At 42.1% G+C, this 19057-nt stretch overlaps 1 protein-coding gene across 5 annotated transcripts in view; it reads left to right on the top strand.

Annotated features, from left to right (window-relative positions):
• Nucleotides 1-19057, top strand: part of LDAH (lipid droplet associated hydrolase) — an 83966-nt gene that overhangs the window by 14766 nt on the left and 50143 nt on the right. For all 5 annotated transcript variants that reach the window (XM_084793039.1, XM_084793035.1, XM_084793037.1 and 2 more), the window contains exon 4: nt 10928-11097. In XM_084793039.1, coding sequence (XP_084649165.1) covers nt 10928-11097 — 170 coding nt within the window. The remainder of the gene's footprint in view (nt 1-10927; nt 11098-19057) is intronic.

The following is a 19057-nucleotide window of genomic DNA, read 5'->3' as shown; positions in this document are numbered from 1 at the left end:
AAGAGGAGCCTTGGTGGTGTAACGGATGTCACAGTATGGGCAGCTGTGGCAGGGTACCAGTGGCTAGGTAACCACCTACAAGTAAATTTGTTTCTCATGATTTTCTGCTTTTGGGTGAAGGGGTATAGTCTGGGAATTGAACCCAGAATCTTATGATGCTAGGAAAGTACTCTACTGCTAAGCCATGCCCCCAGCCCTGTTTCACGTCCCTTGAGACAGGTAAGTCCAAGGTCTAGATACTGGGTAATTGGATATCTAAGGAGAGTTTGCTGCTTGTTTCGTGGAGGCATTCTCTAGCCACACCTTCTCAACATGGGACAAGAAACCAAGTTCTTTTGAGAGTCCCTTAGGGCCATTAACCTCCTTAAGAGTGCTCCACCACAACAGGCATGGTGGCATACACCTTTAATCCCAGCACTTGGGAGGCAGAGGTAGGTGGATCTCTGAGCGGTAGGACAGCCAGGGCTTCACAGGGAAACCCTGTCTCAAAAACTGAAAAAATAAAAGAAACAGAATAAAGACTGCTCCACCATAAAGAATTCACTTTGTAATATCACCACATCTGTAGGTAGGGGGGTGAGGGGCGTATAGCCATTAGATCATAGAAGGAGGTTTTGATGCGTGTGTGGGGTCTGGGATTTGTGGGTGGAGATGAGTGCAGACACGTAACTAACAGTTGAGTAGCATGAAAAAGAATGAGGGTCTGGAGGTATGTTGTTGCTGTGCAGGGCTTGGGGGTGCTGAGAAGGGAGAGCTAGATGGTTATTAGGGAGAAGAATGTTACTGGGGCATGCAAGCATCTCCTTTTTACCCATAAGAACTCTAGCATCAGGGGCTGGAGAGATGGCTCAGAGGTTAAGAGCACTGGCTGCTCTTCTAAAGGTCCTGAGTTCAATTCCCAGCAACCACATGGTGGCTCATAACCATCTATAGTGAGATCTGGTGCCCTCTTCTGGTGTGCAGGCTCACGTGCAGAGAACACTGTATAAATAATAAACAAATCTTTCAAAAATAAAAATAAAAGAATTCTAGTATATCCACTGTCCAGAGTTTTGTTTTTTTTTTAAGTAAGAGAAAATGCATAATTTAAACTCCCTACAGATGATTTCAAGCTTAAGGGTCTTCTGCTGTGGGGCTTCCCCTTGGCTGCTGGAGAGAGGAAGGGTTCTCCCGCCTGTTTCACTCCTGGTTATTACAGGTTACGCTATTTTAAAGATACAGCAATATTTTACCTTTGTGTTCTTCACAATTATATATTCCTGATTCTTTTAGACATTAATATATGAATTTCAACACATAAGCCTGTACTCTATGGATGATCTTAGCTGATAGTCAAGCCTAGTTTTGATTATATTTATCTTTAATTGTAGCCTGGGCACTTACATTCATATCAGATATAATTGTTTTCTGTTTTAAAATGATTGTGGTTATGATTACATATGTGAACTCTTTTGAATATTAGTATATTCATCCATATTTTGATAAGTGTTGCAGGTAAATAAATATCACGTTATCTTGTTCATTACTTTACAGTTTATAGATCTTTTAGTTCCAGTGACTAATACATACTTTAATTCATTTTTTAAAATAAATATTGTATTTTTCAAATTAAAATCATATGTGCCTTTTATATACAATTTAGATAATGCTAAAGCTAAATAAAATGTTTTAAAAATTCTGTTTTATAATTTCAAATTGGAAAAGAACATTATATATTATAATGCTGTTTATATTATGATAAAAAATTAACTTCAAAACAAGTAAATATTGTCACATTAGCATTGAAAGAAGAGATTCTCTAGTACTTTAATGCTGAGTACAGTAGCTCAGGCGCCTTGCCCAGATTGAATTAAGCCTATGAGAACTGTCCAGTAGTGGACATATCTTCAGTGGGTGGTGGTGGCAGTGGTTGTTGTTGTTGTTAGCCCTTTGTAAAAATGTAATGACGAACTGTGTATCTTAAACCTGAGTAGTATACTTACTTTTTTTTTTTTTAAATAAGGGCACTTCTCAACATTATTTAGTGCTCATTACTGTTCAGAAATCTCACTTCCCCTGGGACTGGTATCAATTATAATATTATAGAATGCTTCCCTCCCATATTTTACCACTATGTCAACAGGCTTTGAATGTAACAAAGGTGTGTGTGCTGTAAGACACAGGATCTATTAAGGAGGACTTAGGGAAGACCAACAGCAAGAAGCATGAAAAAACAAAGATATGGAGGAAATCAAAGCCCCTAAGAGATATTAAATGTGCTCAGTTTCTGGCCACCTTATTATAAAGCTTCATGCCAAGGTTCTATTTCCTTCAGTTCCTAGTACAGGGTATATCATGTCCAACTTCAGTCCAAAAAATGTTGCAAGGCTTTGTAGAAGGCAAAAAAAAAAAGCAAGAAGTCTGAACAGATGATGAATCATTACCAAAGTCAGATGTGCCTGCTGCTAACATTTAGATTATCAGATAGAGCATGTAAAATAAATATGACAATTAATATAATATTGAGATTCTAATGAAAGCTGTAACATACTACAAAAGAATGGGAATCAAAGTTGACAGTTGGAAACTTTTTAGGAAAGAATCAAAAGAAAATACTATAAAGTACTGAAATAAGAAAATGAAAAATGACTTTAACGGGCTATCCATTAGACCTAATGCAGCTAAGGAAAGGATCTGTGAAGCTGAAAATAGATCAGTTCCCAAACTGAACTGCAAATAGGACAAACAATGCTCTTCAAGAACTGGGAGCTCAAGAGCTATGGGCAGTTTAAAGGTGTGACGCCTGCATCGTTAGAGTCTCAGGGAGTGCAGAGAGTGGAGCCAGAACAATGGAAGCACCTAAGTGAAATAGTAAAGCTCAGACTCAGGAAGCTTGGGGAACACTGAGCAGGATACATACACAGAATTGTCACCTGTGTGTCATGTGTTGAAATTATGGGAAACCAAAGGCAAATGGAACCCTTGAAAGAAGGCAAAAATGAGATTTCCAAAAGGCTTCTTGTCAGATACAAAGAGGAGAATAAAGTAAAATACTTAGTTTTGAAAGAAGACTGTTGTCGGCCTAGAATGTCTAATAAAATTATCCTCAGGCAGTAAAGAATAAGTAAAAACTTTCTAGACAAAAGCTGAGGGGGCCTTTTGCTTTAGTTTATCTTACAAGAAAGGGAGAGTGGAGAAAGAAACTCAGATTAGAGAGATGGCTGACAGTTATGAGGATTTGCTGCTCTTCAGAGACCAGAGCTCAGTTCCTACCAGCCATATCTGATAGGTCAACAACCGCCTATAACTCACTTTCAGAGGATCCAGCACCTTCTCTCACCTCTGTGGGTACCCATGCATATAAGTGCACATGTGCACGCACCTATACACACACACACACACACACACACACACACAAATTAATACAAATATAAAAAAGAAAAGCAAGAAAGAGGAAATGAGTAAAAGTTTTTAAGTTCCTTATTCCAAATAACTGCTCAATTAATGAGTGATAATATTGTATGGGTAAGTGGGATAATTTTGGCAATGGCATAAAGGATAAATGAGAACAATTAAGAATACTATTATGTAACATACATGACTAAAGGAAAAGTGATACACTATCACTTAAATCGGGCTTATATTAAGTACTACAAATTCTAGGGAACCACTAAGAAAAAATTTAAAGAAATTTAACTACAACAGCAAAAAGAGATGATTGAGTATCCTCAATTAAGACTAGAAAAAGTAGGACCTGAAGAGATGGCTCAGTGGTTAAGACCACTGTTTGCTCTTCCAGGGGTCCTGAGTTCAATCCCTAGCAACCACATGGTGGCTCACAACCATCTATAATGAGATCTACTGCCCTCTTCTGGTGAGTAGGCATACATGCCGGCAGAATGTTGTATACGTAATAAATAAATAAATCTTTTTTTTTTTTTAAGATTAGAAAAAGTAGAAGAGAGAAAAGCAAAAAAAAAAAAAAAAAAGGCATTAAAAAGTGGAAAGCAGATAGAGGAGCTGAAAAGGTGGCTCAGCAGTTACGAGAACTTGCTGCTTCTGCAGAGTACCCAAGTTGGGCAGCTCCAACCACCTGGAACTCCAACTCCAGGGCATCCTACACGTAGACATTCATGTATACACAGAATTAAAAATTAAACAAGACAATTTTAAAATTACCTGTAAAATTGTATTTGATTATTTATCTAATTGGATTAGTAACCAGTTTGACTATGAATACTTTAAAGGGTAGTCTCTCCGAGTAGATAAAAATAAGTTCCAACTATTTGCTGTCTACAAGAAACTCTTAAATATAAGAGACTAGTGGAGTCCTAGTAAAAATTAATCATTATCCATTCCCTTTGTTCAAACTTCTGAGTGATGAGTAGCTATCATGTCTTATCCTACATCCTTGGAGAGAAGGGCATAGAGAGAGAGAAGCAGCAGCAACTGTCACAGTAGCCCTCCAGAGTTGTACTAAAATCTGAAGCAAATAAACAGAACTTGAATAGCGACTTTGAAATTGAAAACAGACAATCCAAGATCAGGGTTCTCAAACTTTGACATGCATCAAAATCTCCCAGAGGGTTTATTAAAATAAGTGGCCACGCCCTGAATCACTGATGTAGTAGGTGTGGGACACCACCTGAGAATGTGTACTTCTGAGTTCCCAGAAGGAGTCATTCATGCTGCTGGCCCTAGGACCACATTTTCAAGACCATAGCCAAAGATTTTTCCCTACTAAGTAAGCCCTGGTGGAAGACCACTGAAAAATATCTGTTGTGAGTCAGAATTTCTAGGAAATGTAGACAATTTGTTTTAAAATGGCACTTGTTTGTGTATAACTTGAGTGCTTATTGTTTGGACTGCTTCTGTACTTATTAATGAGTTAATAGCTTAGCAATTACACTGAGCTCTTTGCTACCTAATGAGAACAGTGCCATCTAGAGGCGTCAGCCCAGAGGGCCAGTAAACACTAAGTAGAGGGGTAACAGGGCAGATTGTCAGCAAGAGGATGTATTGACCACTAAATAGGCAGTGGTATGCTGTGCTGCAGGAGAACTAAGTAGAACTGGAGGGTCTCGTCTCCACTTTCTGAGACAACTGTTTCCATCTGTACCCCAAGTATCCCAAAAATTCTATGAGGCTGACTATAACCATGGGCCTTACCAGCCTCCATTACCTATTAGAGGTCATGCTTACAAGCATGTGCCAAAGTAGATGGGCTAGCGCAGGCAGGACAGTCACATCATTCCCAACCAAAGATGGTCATCCTAAGTACAGGTGACCCGGCATGCAAAGTATAGTTTGAGAGGTATATAATGTCTGAAAGAAAGCTATGGCAGCACAGCAAAGGTCGGCAGCACATGTTGCCTCATTTTAGCTCATGTTAAGATTATGAACAGTTGAAAATAATATTTTAGTTGCAGCACATTGACAGAATCATAAAGTGGCTATAACAGTGAAGCAGCTGTTCTCTGGTACCAGAAAGGGATGGTTCCAGAAAAAGCTGAAAAGAAATGTTAACAAACTGGGAGTTTAGATTGTTCTCTGGCTTTGACTTACTAGAGCAGCTTACTCGAAGGCAAATTTATTATCAACGTCTTCAAGTCTTGTTCAAACACATAAAACACAAGCTAGGAATTATACTGGTTTAGCTTTAGCAGATGAAAACATTACCTTAAAGTTTTATACAGTCTTTCAGTTAATGATGAATTAGGCTCATGCAATTGTATAGAAACAAAACCACACCCAATAGTCCTCCAGCTAGAGAAACAGAGGCTGCTTGGTAGAGTCTACATACATGCTCTAGTGTAATGTCCCGTATCCTGCTCAGTTCCTGACAACTTTCTCCTTTTTTCTATTAATTCATTCATTTGCAGCCTAATCCCAGCCCCCTCCCTCCTCTCCTCCCAGTCCCACCCTCATGCCCTCATTCTCCCCTCTTTCCTCCCCACACCATGGGTACCAACCCACCCTGGAATATCAAGTTGAATCAGGACTAAGTTCATCCTCTTCCCCTTAAGCTTGACAAGGTAGCCCAGCTATGGGAAACGGATCCAAAGGGAGGCAACCCCTCCCCACCACCACTGCTCTAATTGTTAAAAGGCCCATATGATGACCAAGCTGTTCATCTGCTACATATGTGTAGCGGGCCCAGGCCTAGCCTATGCATGCTCTTTGGTAAGCCCCATGGCCCAGGTTAGTTTACTCTGTAGTTCTTGTGATGTCCTTGATGCCTCCAGCTCCCTCTATTCTTCTTCCTACTCTTCCATAAGACTCCCCAAGCTCAGCCTGTTGTTTGGCTGTGGGTCTCTGCATCTGTTTCCACCAGCTTCTGGATGAAGCCTCTCAGAGGACACCTCTGCTAGGATCCTCTCTGAAAGCATAGCAGAGTATCATAATAGTGTCAGGGGTTGCTCTCTCCTATGGGGTGGGTCTCAAGTTGGGCCAGTCATTGGTTGTACTTCCTTCAAACTGCTCCATCTTTGTCCTGCACATCTTCTAGGCTTGACAGATTTTGGGTCGAAGGTTTTGTGAGTGGGTTGGGCCTCAGAACTAAAGAGAGAATTCTCGAGGAATATCGAATGGATGAGAAACACTTAAAGAAATGGTTAACGTCTTTAGTCACCAGAGAAGTACAAATCAAAACAACTCTGAGATTCCATCTTACACCCATCAGAATGGCTAACATAAAAAATTCAAGTGACACCACATGCTGGCGAGGTTGTGGAGAAAGAGGAACACTCCTTCATTGCTGGTGGGAATGCAAACTTGTACAACCACTTTGGAAATTTAGCTGGTGCTATCTCAGAAGACTGAGAATAGGGCTTCCTCAAGACCCAGCTATTCCACTCCTTGGAATATACCCAGAAGATGCTTAACCATGTCCATAGTGGCCTTATTCATAATAGCCAGAACCTGGAAACAACCTAAGTGTCCCTCAGTAGAAGAATGGATAAAGAAACTGTTGTACATTTACACTATGGAATACTACTCAGCTATTAAAAACAATGAATTCCCAAAATTTGTAGACAAATGGATGGAACTAGAAAGGATCATAATGAGTGAGTTAACCCAGAAGCAGAAAGACTCAAATGGTATACACTCACTTATAATTGGACACTAGCCCAAGGGGCATGTCCTATGAAAGTCTTCACTTACCAGGAAAGTGGGATAGATGTGAGGACATCCTATTGGGACTCCAGGTGAGAGAAGTATGAGAGAATGGGGAAATAGAAGGATCCAGAGTGTCCTAGAAACCTACAAGAAGAACATGACAGGCAGATCTGGGCCCAGGGGTTCTGCTCAAACTATGGTACCACCTAAGGACAATACGTGCAATAAGCATCGAACCTCTACCCAGATCTAGCCAATGGACAGGACATGCTCCACAGTTGAGTGGAGAGCAGGGACTGACTTTCACATAAACTCTGGTGCCCCAAATTTGACCACGTCCCCTTGATGGGGAGGCCTGGTGGCACTCAGAGGAAGGATAACAGGCTACGAAGAGGAGACTTGATACCCTATGATCATATACAGGGGGAGGAGGTCCCCCTCAGTCACAGTCATAGGGGAGGGGAATAGGGTGAAAGCAGGAGGGAGGTAGGAACAGGAGAATAGAAGGAATGGAATAACAATTGAAATGTAATATGAATAAATTAATTTAAAAAGTAAAAAAAAGAAGAACACTGCCAAATGGTGAGTAGTTGAGAAGGTGTGCCAAGTTTCTCAAGTGGTACCTTCATACATCAGAATAGAAGAGAGTGAGCTACAATCTGTACAACATCACAGATGAATCTCAAATGTGTCATAGGTGAAAGAATACAGAAAGAAAAAAAAGGGTTTTTTAAAAAAAGATTCCATCTCTGCTCCTACTTTCATGAATTTAGAGTAAAATTTTCATGGCCTTTTAGATTTTTTATTATAACAGACACGTATGTTGAACATTGTTCTTAAAAGTCCATCTAAGGAACTAATGTAATGGTACACTCAACTTACTTAAAGAATTTCAAATACGAAGTTCTGAATTCAGCTTTTATGTTTCTGCATGTAAGGTATTTGATTTAAATTACTAGGATATCATTTGGAGTAACAGCGGAGCGAGATGGAAGAATTCCTCATACGAAAATTCCTGCGTGAGATGTGAGGGTTACCACCTGCAGACTCAGCCCTGCCATACAGCACTAACTCTAGTCTTATGTTCACTGAAGATTTATAAATATTGTTTGGGTAAAAATATAGTAAAAATGTATTTATACATATAATATTTAATCTGTAGCTAAACATACATATATGGACATATAGGGAAGTATATAGACTGTTATACTCACATTCAAATATATAGCTAAACGCATACATCTGTAATACTGTTCTTGTAATATTTTTCTTGGGTAAGTTGGAGAGAGGTATCGTGCTTCTCTGAGTACAAAGAACCACTGCCTTTCTGAGGTACTTCTTGAGGGCTTCGGGGCTATATGTTTATTCTGGGGGCTAGAGGAAATAGCTCCATGGGTAAAGTACTTGTAGCAGAAGCCAGGGATCCAGAGTTTGGACCCCCAGATCTACATTTAAGCCAAGTGGGTATGATGGCCCTGCTGTGATCCCAGCAAGCAGAAGGCAGAGACAGGCCTCCCTGGGCAAGCTGGCTAGCCAGGCCAATCAGAATAGCCAGCTCCAGGTTCAGTGAGAGTGACCAAGGAACACACCCACCATCAACCTCAGGCTTCCACAAGCATGTGTACACACGTGTACCCACATACATGTGAACATGCACACCACATATAAATAAATAATATCTGAAATAAGTAAATAAATAAAAATAAATACATAAAATCCATATATCCTCTTCCTAACCATAATTTCCTTGAAGGCAAGTATAGTTTTGTTGTTCTATACAATACATCCCTCCTGCTGCTTCCCCACCCTTTACTCCTCCTGTACCCTCCCCCATTTCACCTCTTCCCTATATCCACTTCCCCATCCCATCCCTCTCCGAAAAGAGCAGGCCTCTCAGGGATATCAACTGACCACACAAGGTACTATAGGACTAGCCACAAGCCCTCACAATCAAGGCTGGTAAGGAAACCCAGTAGGAGGAAAAGGGTTCCAAAAGCAGGCAAAAGAGTAGTCAGGGACACCTCCAGTTTCACGATCATGCGTCTCGCCCCCCACACCCCCAAGCCAACAACCATAGCATGCAAAGGACCTAATGTAGACTCATGCAAGCTCTATGGTGGCCACTTTAGTCCCTGTGAGCCCCCTTGAGCCCTGCTTAGTTGATTGGGCTGTCATGCTGTCATGGTGTCATCAACCCCTCTGGCTCCCACAATTCCTTCCTCCCCTTATCCCTTGGGGTTCCAGAGCTCTGAGGGGAGGAACCAGATGGAGACCTCTAGCCTGGGATCTCTCCACCTAATGTTTGCCTCTGGGTTTCTGCACCAGCTCCCAACAGCTGCCAGAGGCAGCCTCTCTGATGGCAACTGGACAAGGCATCCATCTATAAGTACAGCAGAGCAGCATTAAGAATTCAATCTTTTGTCTTTCTTCCTTCCTTCTCTCCTTCCCTCCTCTCTTTTCTTCTTTCTTCTTTCTTTCACCACTTGTGTTTAGTTCTACCCTAGGTCTCTGGTCTAGGCAGTGTTAGTCGTGGCCTCCTCCTCATGACATGGGCCTCAAATTAGACCAGCCATTGGTTGACCACTCCCACAAATTATGTGCCACCATCACCCCAGCACATCTGGCATGCAGGAGAGATTTTAGGTTGAAGGTTTTGTGGCTGAGTTGGTGTCACAGTTCACCACTGGAAGCCTTGCCTGGTGGCAGAAGATGGACTGTTCAGGCTCTGTATCCTCCATTACTAGGTGCACCCTGATAGCTCCAGGGAGATCCCACTACACTAGTTTTCCACAACACCCTGCCCCAAATGCCCTCCAATCCCAATCTTCTCTCCCCATACTCTCCCTCCATCCCTCCCCATTCCATCTGATCCCTCCTGTTCCTATCTCACTCACTCCCCGTCCACCCCCAAAATGTATTTCCCTTTCCCAGGGAGATCCATGCCTCTCCCCTGCAGCCCCCCCCCCTTGTTACTTAGCTTCCCTGGGTCTGTGGGCTGTGCCACGTCTATCATTTACTTAATGGCTAGTATCCACTTATAAGTGAGTACATACCATGTTTGTCTTTCTGGGTCAATGAGGTTAAGCAATTACAGTTTTTAATTAGGTTTTGAAGATGCTAGAAAAAGAGTTGGAACAGAAAGGAAGGCTATTTCAGGTTACGACTATATGAGTTAACATTTAGGTTTCTACTTAAGTCTTTAAGTTCTTTAAATATAAACAGATTATTTAACATAGTCAGTTGGTAGCATGTGTTTTCTTAGTTCACTGGATAGGAGTCAGCTTAACTCAGTGGTTCCCAGGTGTAATCCTAGAGCCAGCATATCTGCATCTCCTGGAAACATAGGAAAGAAAATTCTTGGACCTCCACCCAGACCTACTATGTCAGAAACACTGGTGTCAGGGCCCAGTCCTGTTTCAACAGACCTTCTCCTGTATTCTGTTCTATGATCAAGTTTGAGATCTCCTGGCCTAAACTAACAACAGTTCATGGAATACTTGAAAAGTTCATGAGCTTTAAGGACAGACCTGCTTTTGAATCGCACTTCCTCTAGTCCATAGGCCTAGGGCTGTCAGTCTGTTACGTAATGTCTGTATGTTGAGATGCTTTAGGCAATGCGTCCTTTCCAGTTCTATGGTAAGGGTAGATTTCTATAATTTGAAGTACCTAACACTGTAGCTAGTATACAAATGGCATATACTTAGGACAAATGGTATATACTTAACTCTAAGTCACTGAGTTAGGTCTGGGCATTTCTGTAGGTATTTTTTTCCACTTTAATAAGCTTGTTTACTTATTAACTAAAGCATGCTCATTCTTTTGCTTTTAGAGTCAAATGCTCAAGACATCAAGGACATCTGTGGTCTGAATGGTCAAATAGAACACAAAATAGCTTTTCTGAGAGCTCATGTGCCAAAGGACATGAAGATTATACTCATTGCCCATTCCATAGGCTGCTATATTTCTCTCCATATCATGAAGCGTGTCCCCGAGATACCCGTAAGTATGCCTTAGAAGTGACTCTGAGTCCCAACTGTACACTTGCAAACTTCCTCATCTTCCCTTTGCTTTCTTGTAGAGCAGAAGGAGGCATGCATGGTGGCTACCTTTATCCTTATCTTTTTATTACCAAAGACATGAATTTAAGGAATACCCATAATGTTTCAGCGAGTGCTGGTGGGAAGGAGATTTTTTTTCTCAATGAATGCCTTTGAATCTAGTGTCGTCTAGAGTTCTAGTGTTACATTTAACTTCCCTTTTTAATGAAGAAATCTGTAACAACAGCTACTGAGGATGGCATGAAAAGGACTCTGTCTTTACTGAAAGAGTGCTTTGAAAATATTCATAGGCTGGAGAGATGGCTCGGTGGTTAAGAGCACTGACTACTCTTCTAGAGGAGCCAAGGATTCCCAGTACCCACGTGGTGGTCCTCAACAGTCTGTCACTACAGTCCAGGAATCCTATGCCCTCTCTGCCCTTCTCAGGCACTGTATGCAGATGGTGCACAGATGCACATGTAGACAAAACATCCAATAGTAAATCTCCTAAAAGAATTAAATAATAAAATCTTCCTACCTTGTTTAATAAGCATGATGATGTGCCAGCAGCAGGTAAATGCCTGTCTTTGTGGAGTAGGCTAAGTAGGTATAAGCTTAGGTTCTTTTCGGTGCTGTAGTTTGCTAGCCCTTTGGAGACACACCCTCATTCTCAGGTACTCTGTTGCTTGTTTGTCTTTGTTCGTTGTTACGACTCTGAGGATGAGGGCAGGACCTAGTCCATGATAGGCACGTGCTCTACCACTGAGCCACACTTACAACCGCATACAACTGGTTCTTAAGTGCAACTATGTACTGTATATTGAGGCACTGAAGTCACAGATTCTAACTTAAAGTGACCCAAAAAGGGTATGAACTATTTAAGAGCCTTTTAAAGTGTGGTTTAACTCACATGTATCATGAAATGGCCCAATGAATGAATGCAATTTGCAAGATAATTTACTTCTTCATTTGGCACACAGGTGTATAAAACCACTTTTATGCCACCTTGAGGACACTGCAGGGAATAAGGCATGTTTTTGAGCTAAGAGCCTGCAGTCTCATGGATGAGACAGCTAAGCAAGAAGAAGGGATCCCTTCACAGAGGCGGTGTCCATGAATTTTTTCACTTCATGTGATAAATATCTCCAGCGGGGTCTTGGATCCCACTAGGAATTTGCCTCCTTCCCTGCCAGCTTGCTACATTCAGTGCTCAAACCAGCACTTGGAGAGAGTGCAGCGATAGACTCCCTGGTTTTAATACCAAATGGATTTTAATTTTCTCCTTTTGGATATAAGAAAATATATTTTTATGTCTAAGTGTGAATTCAGTAAACTGAAAACTAGACTCTATCACTGAATTCTTACTTGTTTGTACTCAGTTGTGCTTTTCCCTAGATTAGGCATTTTATTCAGGAAGCAGCTTTGCTTTTGATGTCACCCTTAGTGTCACTTAAAGTCTCTTTTCTGTCCTTGAAATTCCTCTCACATGTACATGGCTGCCATCTTTGCAGTGCCCAGCCTGTGGTGAACAATCTCTTCATGCAATCACTGTGTGCTCTGGCTCTAGCCAGTCACTTAGGCTCAAATAGTTTTTGTCATTTTTGTTTGTGTATACCTGGACAAGTCATTGAGTTTCTACCTCAGTCTTTCCATCAGGAAATGGGAAATAATTTATGTGCTGTTCGAAGATTTTGTAAGGATTTATGTAAAATGTTAAGAGCATTGCCTGGGCTTCTTAAAGTTCTAAGCAAATATTATCTTTTATTGTTGTTATGAAAATAACACTAGACTCATTTCAATTATTAGGTTAAGAACTGTATTGGTTACCTACTGCTATGTATCAAATGGCCCCAGACTAGTAGTATAAAACAGTACTCACTTAGTATCTCAGTTTCTGGTCAGAAATCTGATCACAGCTTAACTAGGTCCCAGACTGAAGAGTCTTTGACAAAGTCTGTGCCTTCCCAGGGTTGGAGTCTCCTGTGAACACTTGAACTGAGATGTGGGGGGTGAGAAGGAGTGGGAAGAAGGGAAGGGGAAAGGGAGAAACAGACATATGCTTACTGTAATCCTGTAAAGATGTGTTATGTATATTCCAGCGTTTCCTCTCTAATGGGACTGCAGAGATGGGCAGTGAGTGGAGTCCCTGCTCCACATACGTGGAGACCTAAGTTTGGATCTCCAGCACCTGTGTAAAAGCCAGGCTTAAACCCCAGTTCAACGGGAGCAGAGAGGGTAGATCACTGGAGCTTGCTAGCCTGCCAGCCTCAACAAACCAGGGAGCTCCAGATTCAGTGACAGTGTCTCAAAACCTAAGATGGAGCACAGTTGAGAAAGACACCCAGCATCAACCTTTGCCTTCACATGTACATCCATACACATGCACACTTACATGACCACATACACATACAGCCAGAAGAGACATGAGTGTCTATACTAGAAAATAATGTGTGTGATTGTACATGAAAGGCACGTTTGGGGAGCTAAAGGTGTCATTGCTATAGTTTTGTGTTTCCATTATGCAAAGGCTTTCTCTGGGGCTGGAGATGGTTCCACGGTTAAGAATACTTGTTGCTCTTGCAGAGAATTTGGGTTCAAGTCCCAGAACCAGTATGGTAGCTCCTAACCATCTGTAGCTCTGGTTCCAGGGAATCTGACTCCACCTTCTGACCTTTGCAGGCACCAGGCATGTGCATAGTATACATACAAACATAACTTACATGCAGGCAAAACATCCATACAAATAAATAAATATTAAAAACAGGAAAAAAAAGCTTTATCTGGTTTCAATTATCTGCATTGTTGAAATTCTCCACCAATGTATCCCTCCTCTTGACCATTAAACACCTGGGCCAGTTAATACTGCTGGTGTGATGCATGCAGAGGTGTTGAAAGTTCAGTGTCTCTAAGACAGCACAGTGCCGCATGTCTGAAGTTAGCATGACATGCTTCATTTGAGGTGCACTTGACAATCAAGTAAGTTTGTGGAAGCCAGAATGTTGCAATCCCTAATCATTTTGCCAAAAATAAATTCGCTGTTATGTTTTATAACGTATGAAGTGTGATAATAAGAAACTTGTGTTTCCATCTCTTCTGTTATTTTTACTGGAATTTTTGACTCCCATAAGATTTTTGAGGGCATATTTGCAGCTTGGTAGCTGTTTTGTTTGGTTTTTCCTTTGGTTCAGCATTTTGCAATATTTTTGTGTAATTACTGACAACTTTGTTCTTACATCATTTTAAGAGACATTAGGGTATAATGCCAGATGTATTTATTGTCTGACCTGTAGTTTAATACTGTGCAAAGTAATTGCTCTAAAATACGGAATGAGGCTTGTGTTGGTTGCTTCTCTCTTTAGTCAAGCTTGATGTATAAAAATATAGAATAGAAATTTGTCAGATATTTTGAAAGTAGTGTCCAGAATAAGGATTTTTTTCTTTAAAAAAGCTAATTACAAGACTGATAAGTAGTAGCTACCCTGACTTGTGATGACAAACACAGTTGTTTTAGACCCATAGGATCTTAGAACTGAGATCAGCTTGAATAACAGAAGTAAGAGAAGTAAGAGACTCAGCCTCATCTGGAGCTGAATCCTAAAGTGGGATGCACTTCTGGTAGCTGCGTTTGTAAAGAGGGTCTCAGAGATGTCTGGTGGTCCTTCAGCCTTTGGGTGGCCGATGATGGTGAGTGCCTACAGTGTGCATGACCGCCTTTATGTGCACTCAAAGAGCTTAGAGGCCCTGCAGATGCTCTGGCTCAGCGGCTCTCAACCTTCCCAATACTGCAACCCTTTAATACAGTTCTTTGTGTTGTGATGTCCCCCAACCATAAAATTATTTTTATTTTCTAAGATTTATTTATTTATTATCATGTATACAGTGTTTTGCCTGCATGTACACCTGCACTCCAGAAGAGGGCATCAGATCACATTATAGATGGTTGTGAGCCACCATGTGGTTGCTGGGAATTGAACTCAGGACCCCTGGAAGATCACTCAGTGCTCTTAACCTCTGAGCCATCTCTCCAGCCCTGTAAAAATTATTTTCATTGCTACTTCACAACTTTAAGCTTGCTACTGTTGTGAATCATAATGTAAATACCTGTGGTTTCCGATGGTCTTAGACGACACCTGTGAAAGGTCCTTCAACACCCAAATGGGTCGTGACCCACAGGTTGAGGACCACTGCTCTAGCAATTTTGAGTAAGATGCAGTGTTTGGCATGTAACCAAACAGGTAGCAACCTGATCCTATTATCTGGAACACGCTTTCTCAGCATCAGCCCTCTGCATGTTAAGAAGGTGCCATCCTATAAAGTCAAGGTTAGGACTTACCTGGCCTGTGGACTGAGTCAGCAGGTGATTTCAAGCAATTCCACTTCTATAGCCCTTTAGAAACTTAATTGGCGCTGAAGATAATGTCCTCTCAGGGATAGCAAATCCTTCAGACATTTGCTTCGTGTTCTTTGGCGTTCCCTGTAACAGAGCTTGCTGCTTCAGAACAGCAAAGGTGTCTTCCTTTACTTGCTCTTCCAGATAGCTTAAACTCTGCGGTGTCAGCTCCCTTGTTCACTTAGCTTTCTTCAGCAAGGACCAGCAAGGACTTTTTCTTACAGATTCAGAGCAGTGATAATAACTGTGTTCCTGGTGGTGCTTGCTGGGATAAAATATGGTCAGGAGATTTCGCCTGTACCCTGAACATTTTTAAGGAACTGAGCATTTGTCATTTTTTAAAAATGTGTCTAATTTGTCTATTTTATAGTTTTCTGTCTCCTCCTTTAGTGTTCAGGCCATTTCTCTTCTCAAAGTACAGGTCTGCTGCTTGCTATGGGGAGGAAAACTGAGGGCCATGTTACAATTTACAATGCTGTTGCTTGCTATGGGGAGGGAAAACTGAGGGCCATGTTACAATTTGTGCCAGTGAAGATGAACAGTATCTAAAGATATCAGAGTAAAACGAACAAAATGAAGTGCATGGATGCTGTTATAGCTCAGCACTCCCATCACCCCCCCCCTTTTTTTCTTGTTTCTGTGATTTTTCTTTTCTGGGTCTTTTTATTTTTGTTTTGAGGGCTCTGACTTGCTAGCCCAGGCAGTCCTCCTGCTTGTTCCTCTCAAGGGTTGATGACGGGTGAGCCACCACACTGGGGTCTTGTTTCCTTCTTTTAGTATTTCAGATATTCAGAATTTTAGACTTAAAACATATGACTACAACTGAGCAGACTGGAAAACTTTGACAGTAAGAATGGCAGGTTGGGTTATTTAACATGTCAGTTCAGGAGTACATCGCCTCCATATTAGGACAAAGTAAATCCAGATATTCCGCCAACTGTACGCTGCGGTGCCCTCCTGGGCCCAGCCAGGCCCCAGCGAGAAGCACCTGTGACAGTGCCACAGTGCTGCGCTCTGCTCAGTCGTCAGGCAAACCTTCGGGGAGGGGAGAGTAGGTGATGGATGTGTTGTAGTCACTGTGGCCAGAGCCCCCCCCCCCAAATCTGGTGATACGAAGTGGAAGCAGCAGCGTAGGGAAGGACTGAGAGGTTCTGGGTGTGTTGAGAGAGAACCTTCTTCCAGCTCAGAAGATGAAAGTGAGCCTTCTAGGCAGGAGTTTTTAAACAGAGCACCTCTTCACAGCTGCAATATTTGAACAGGCTCTAGAAGTGCGTGCTCCGTGAGCTAGAAAGTGGAGTTGCTGTGCATTCTAAGCAATGACACACTACAGGGTGAGGGGATTCGCTTCTGTCCCTGGGCCGCTGAAGAAAGTAGTAGCAGGTGAACTGTTCGAATGAGCTAGTCGTGGGGTGCAGACAAGTGTAGGTTGGCTAAAAGCCACTGAGGAATCATGAGAGATGGTATCAGACATCCAGTAAACTCATTTGTTAGGGCAGAAAATGAAACAGAGAAAGAGGGTACAGGAAAGAGCAAACAACCAGGCGCTGGGCGTGTTTGCTAGTCCAAGCGAGCAACAATGAATGTATACAGAGTGTAACTCCCAGTGGAGATGAAAATAAAGAGAGTGCAGCTGTATGTATGCATCTGCTGTAAAGGAAGAACGTGAAAGATGCAGAAAATACAAATGTCTCCCAATCTATCACCCACAGTCACTGGTGCATTGAGTCATGGCAGTGGGTTGCCAGTGTGGATAGGGAAGACTCTAGGTTGTAGCACGGTTGCACAGGCACAGGGCACACGCCTGAGTTAAAAGGCTTGTTTCCTGTTTGTTATACAAGTCCTCTGAGGGTAGGCTGTCGCTGTATAGTTCTCTCTGAGCAGTCTTCCTCCAGAATCCAAACTAATGGCTTAGCCTCTGTCTGACATTTCCGGCTTCAAGGAAAGGATAAAAAGGAGGTGCGCTGCATTTTAGGCCCTTTCTGAAGGTAACACAACAACTCACAGGCCACAGCAAGTCACATGACTAGTGCTTGGTCCATGAGGCTGGACAGTCTAATCCTCTCCCGAGGGAAAAGATGCATTTGTGGATGAGAAAAAGAGCACTTTAAAAAAAAAAAAAGAACTGCACATATTTATATTGGAATATAGGTATTTATTATAAGACATTTGTTTCTCATTTTACAAATGTGTGCTTCTATCTCAGATTACATTCTGGAATGTATATCTAATTGTGAGTTAAGGTAAAAGTTTTGAAAACCATTCATCCAGACTAGTATAGCTCAGAAGCTGGGCGAGGAGAAAGGGGAAGGTCAGGAAAGGTGCAGTGATGTGGGGACTGAGGAGCCTGGTGCCCTCTCCTTCATCCTTCTAGAAATGGAGTTTGTTTCCTTCCCCTTTGCATTGAGGCTGTGCACCTGACCTACTTTCAGCAAGTCACTGCAGTGACTTGAGGGTGAGGTTCTGGCCTCGGAAGTCTGGGAACTTCTCTTTCCTCTGCTTCTTTAGGCAGCTGCCATACAAAGGGTCCAGCTACTCTGGCATTGCCTGGCTGGCTGCATGAGTCGGGCCTGAGGCACTTAGCAAAGCAGCTCCTTAGAGCACTGAGTGCTGCATCAGTGCCCCCAGCTGACACAGGAGCAACAGGGCCTTCCAACTGAGCTCCCTTTGAATCCCTCACCTACAGAGTCCTGAGGCAGAACGGTACTTTGCAGCAATAGATAGCTGAAACAAGCTAACAGCTGGGTATACGGTAAGGCACTGGAAAGCATCACATTGCTGGAATTCACAGTTGGGGGTTGCCCTGAAGAGTTCGCTGTTACTGAAATAAGAGAAGGAAGCTGCAGAACGCTGAGTCGGGATTGTAATCTAGAAGCCAACTGATGAGAAAAACTCAATATAGGAAGTAAGGAACTGGTGGAGAGAACATATTTTTTTTTTAATTTTCCCATTTTAATTTGTATTGTGTATGGGTGCTTTCCCTGTGTGTGTATTTGTGTATCACATGCAAGCAATGCCAGAGAAGACAAGAAGAGGGTGTTGGATCCCCTGGGGCTAGAGTAACAGTCCACCACTGTAATCCCAGTCCTCTGCAAGAGCACCCAGCGCTCTTTAACCACGGAGCCATCTCTCCAGCTTCTTTAACTTAAATTAAAGATGTTCACTTGAGTTCTTTAAGTACATAGGGAAGTTTTGTTGTCGTTGTTGTTGGTTTCAAGACACGGTCTCTCTGTGTAGCCCTGGCTGTCCTGGACTTGCTTTGTAGACCAGGCTGGCCTTGAACTCACAGAGATCCGCCTGCCTCTGCCTCCAAGTGCAGGGATTACAAGCATGCGCAACCTCACCTGGCCATAGAGAAGTTTTATTGGAAAATAAGTAAATGTTGGCTTTTCATAGAATTTGGAAGGATCAGAGGATGAGTGAATGTTGTTATGGCAGAGAGTAAAAGAAGTTAGCATTGAGACATAGCTAAGTTGAACTAAAAATAGCATCAGATTTATAGAATTGAGATGGGGCATATGGGCAGCACAGTAAA

The sequence above is a fragment of the Acomys minous genome (assembly GCF_964271855.1).
Source record: "Acomys minous genome assembly, chromosome: 8".
Lineage (NCBI taxonomy): Eukaryota > Metazoa > Chordata > Mammalia > Rodentia > Muridae > Acomys > Acomys minous.
The sequence above is the reverse complement of the archived record's forward strand: the minus strand, read 5'-3'. Positions and strand labels throughout refer to the sequence as shown.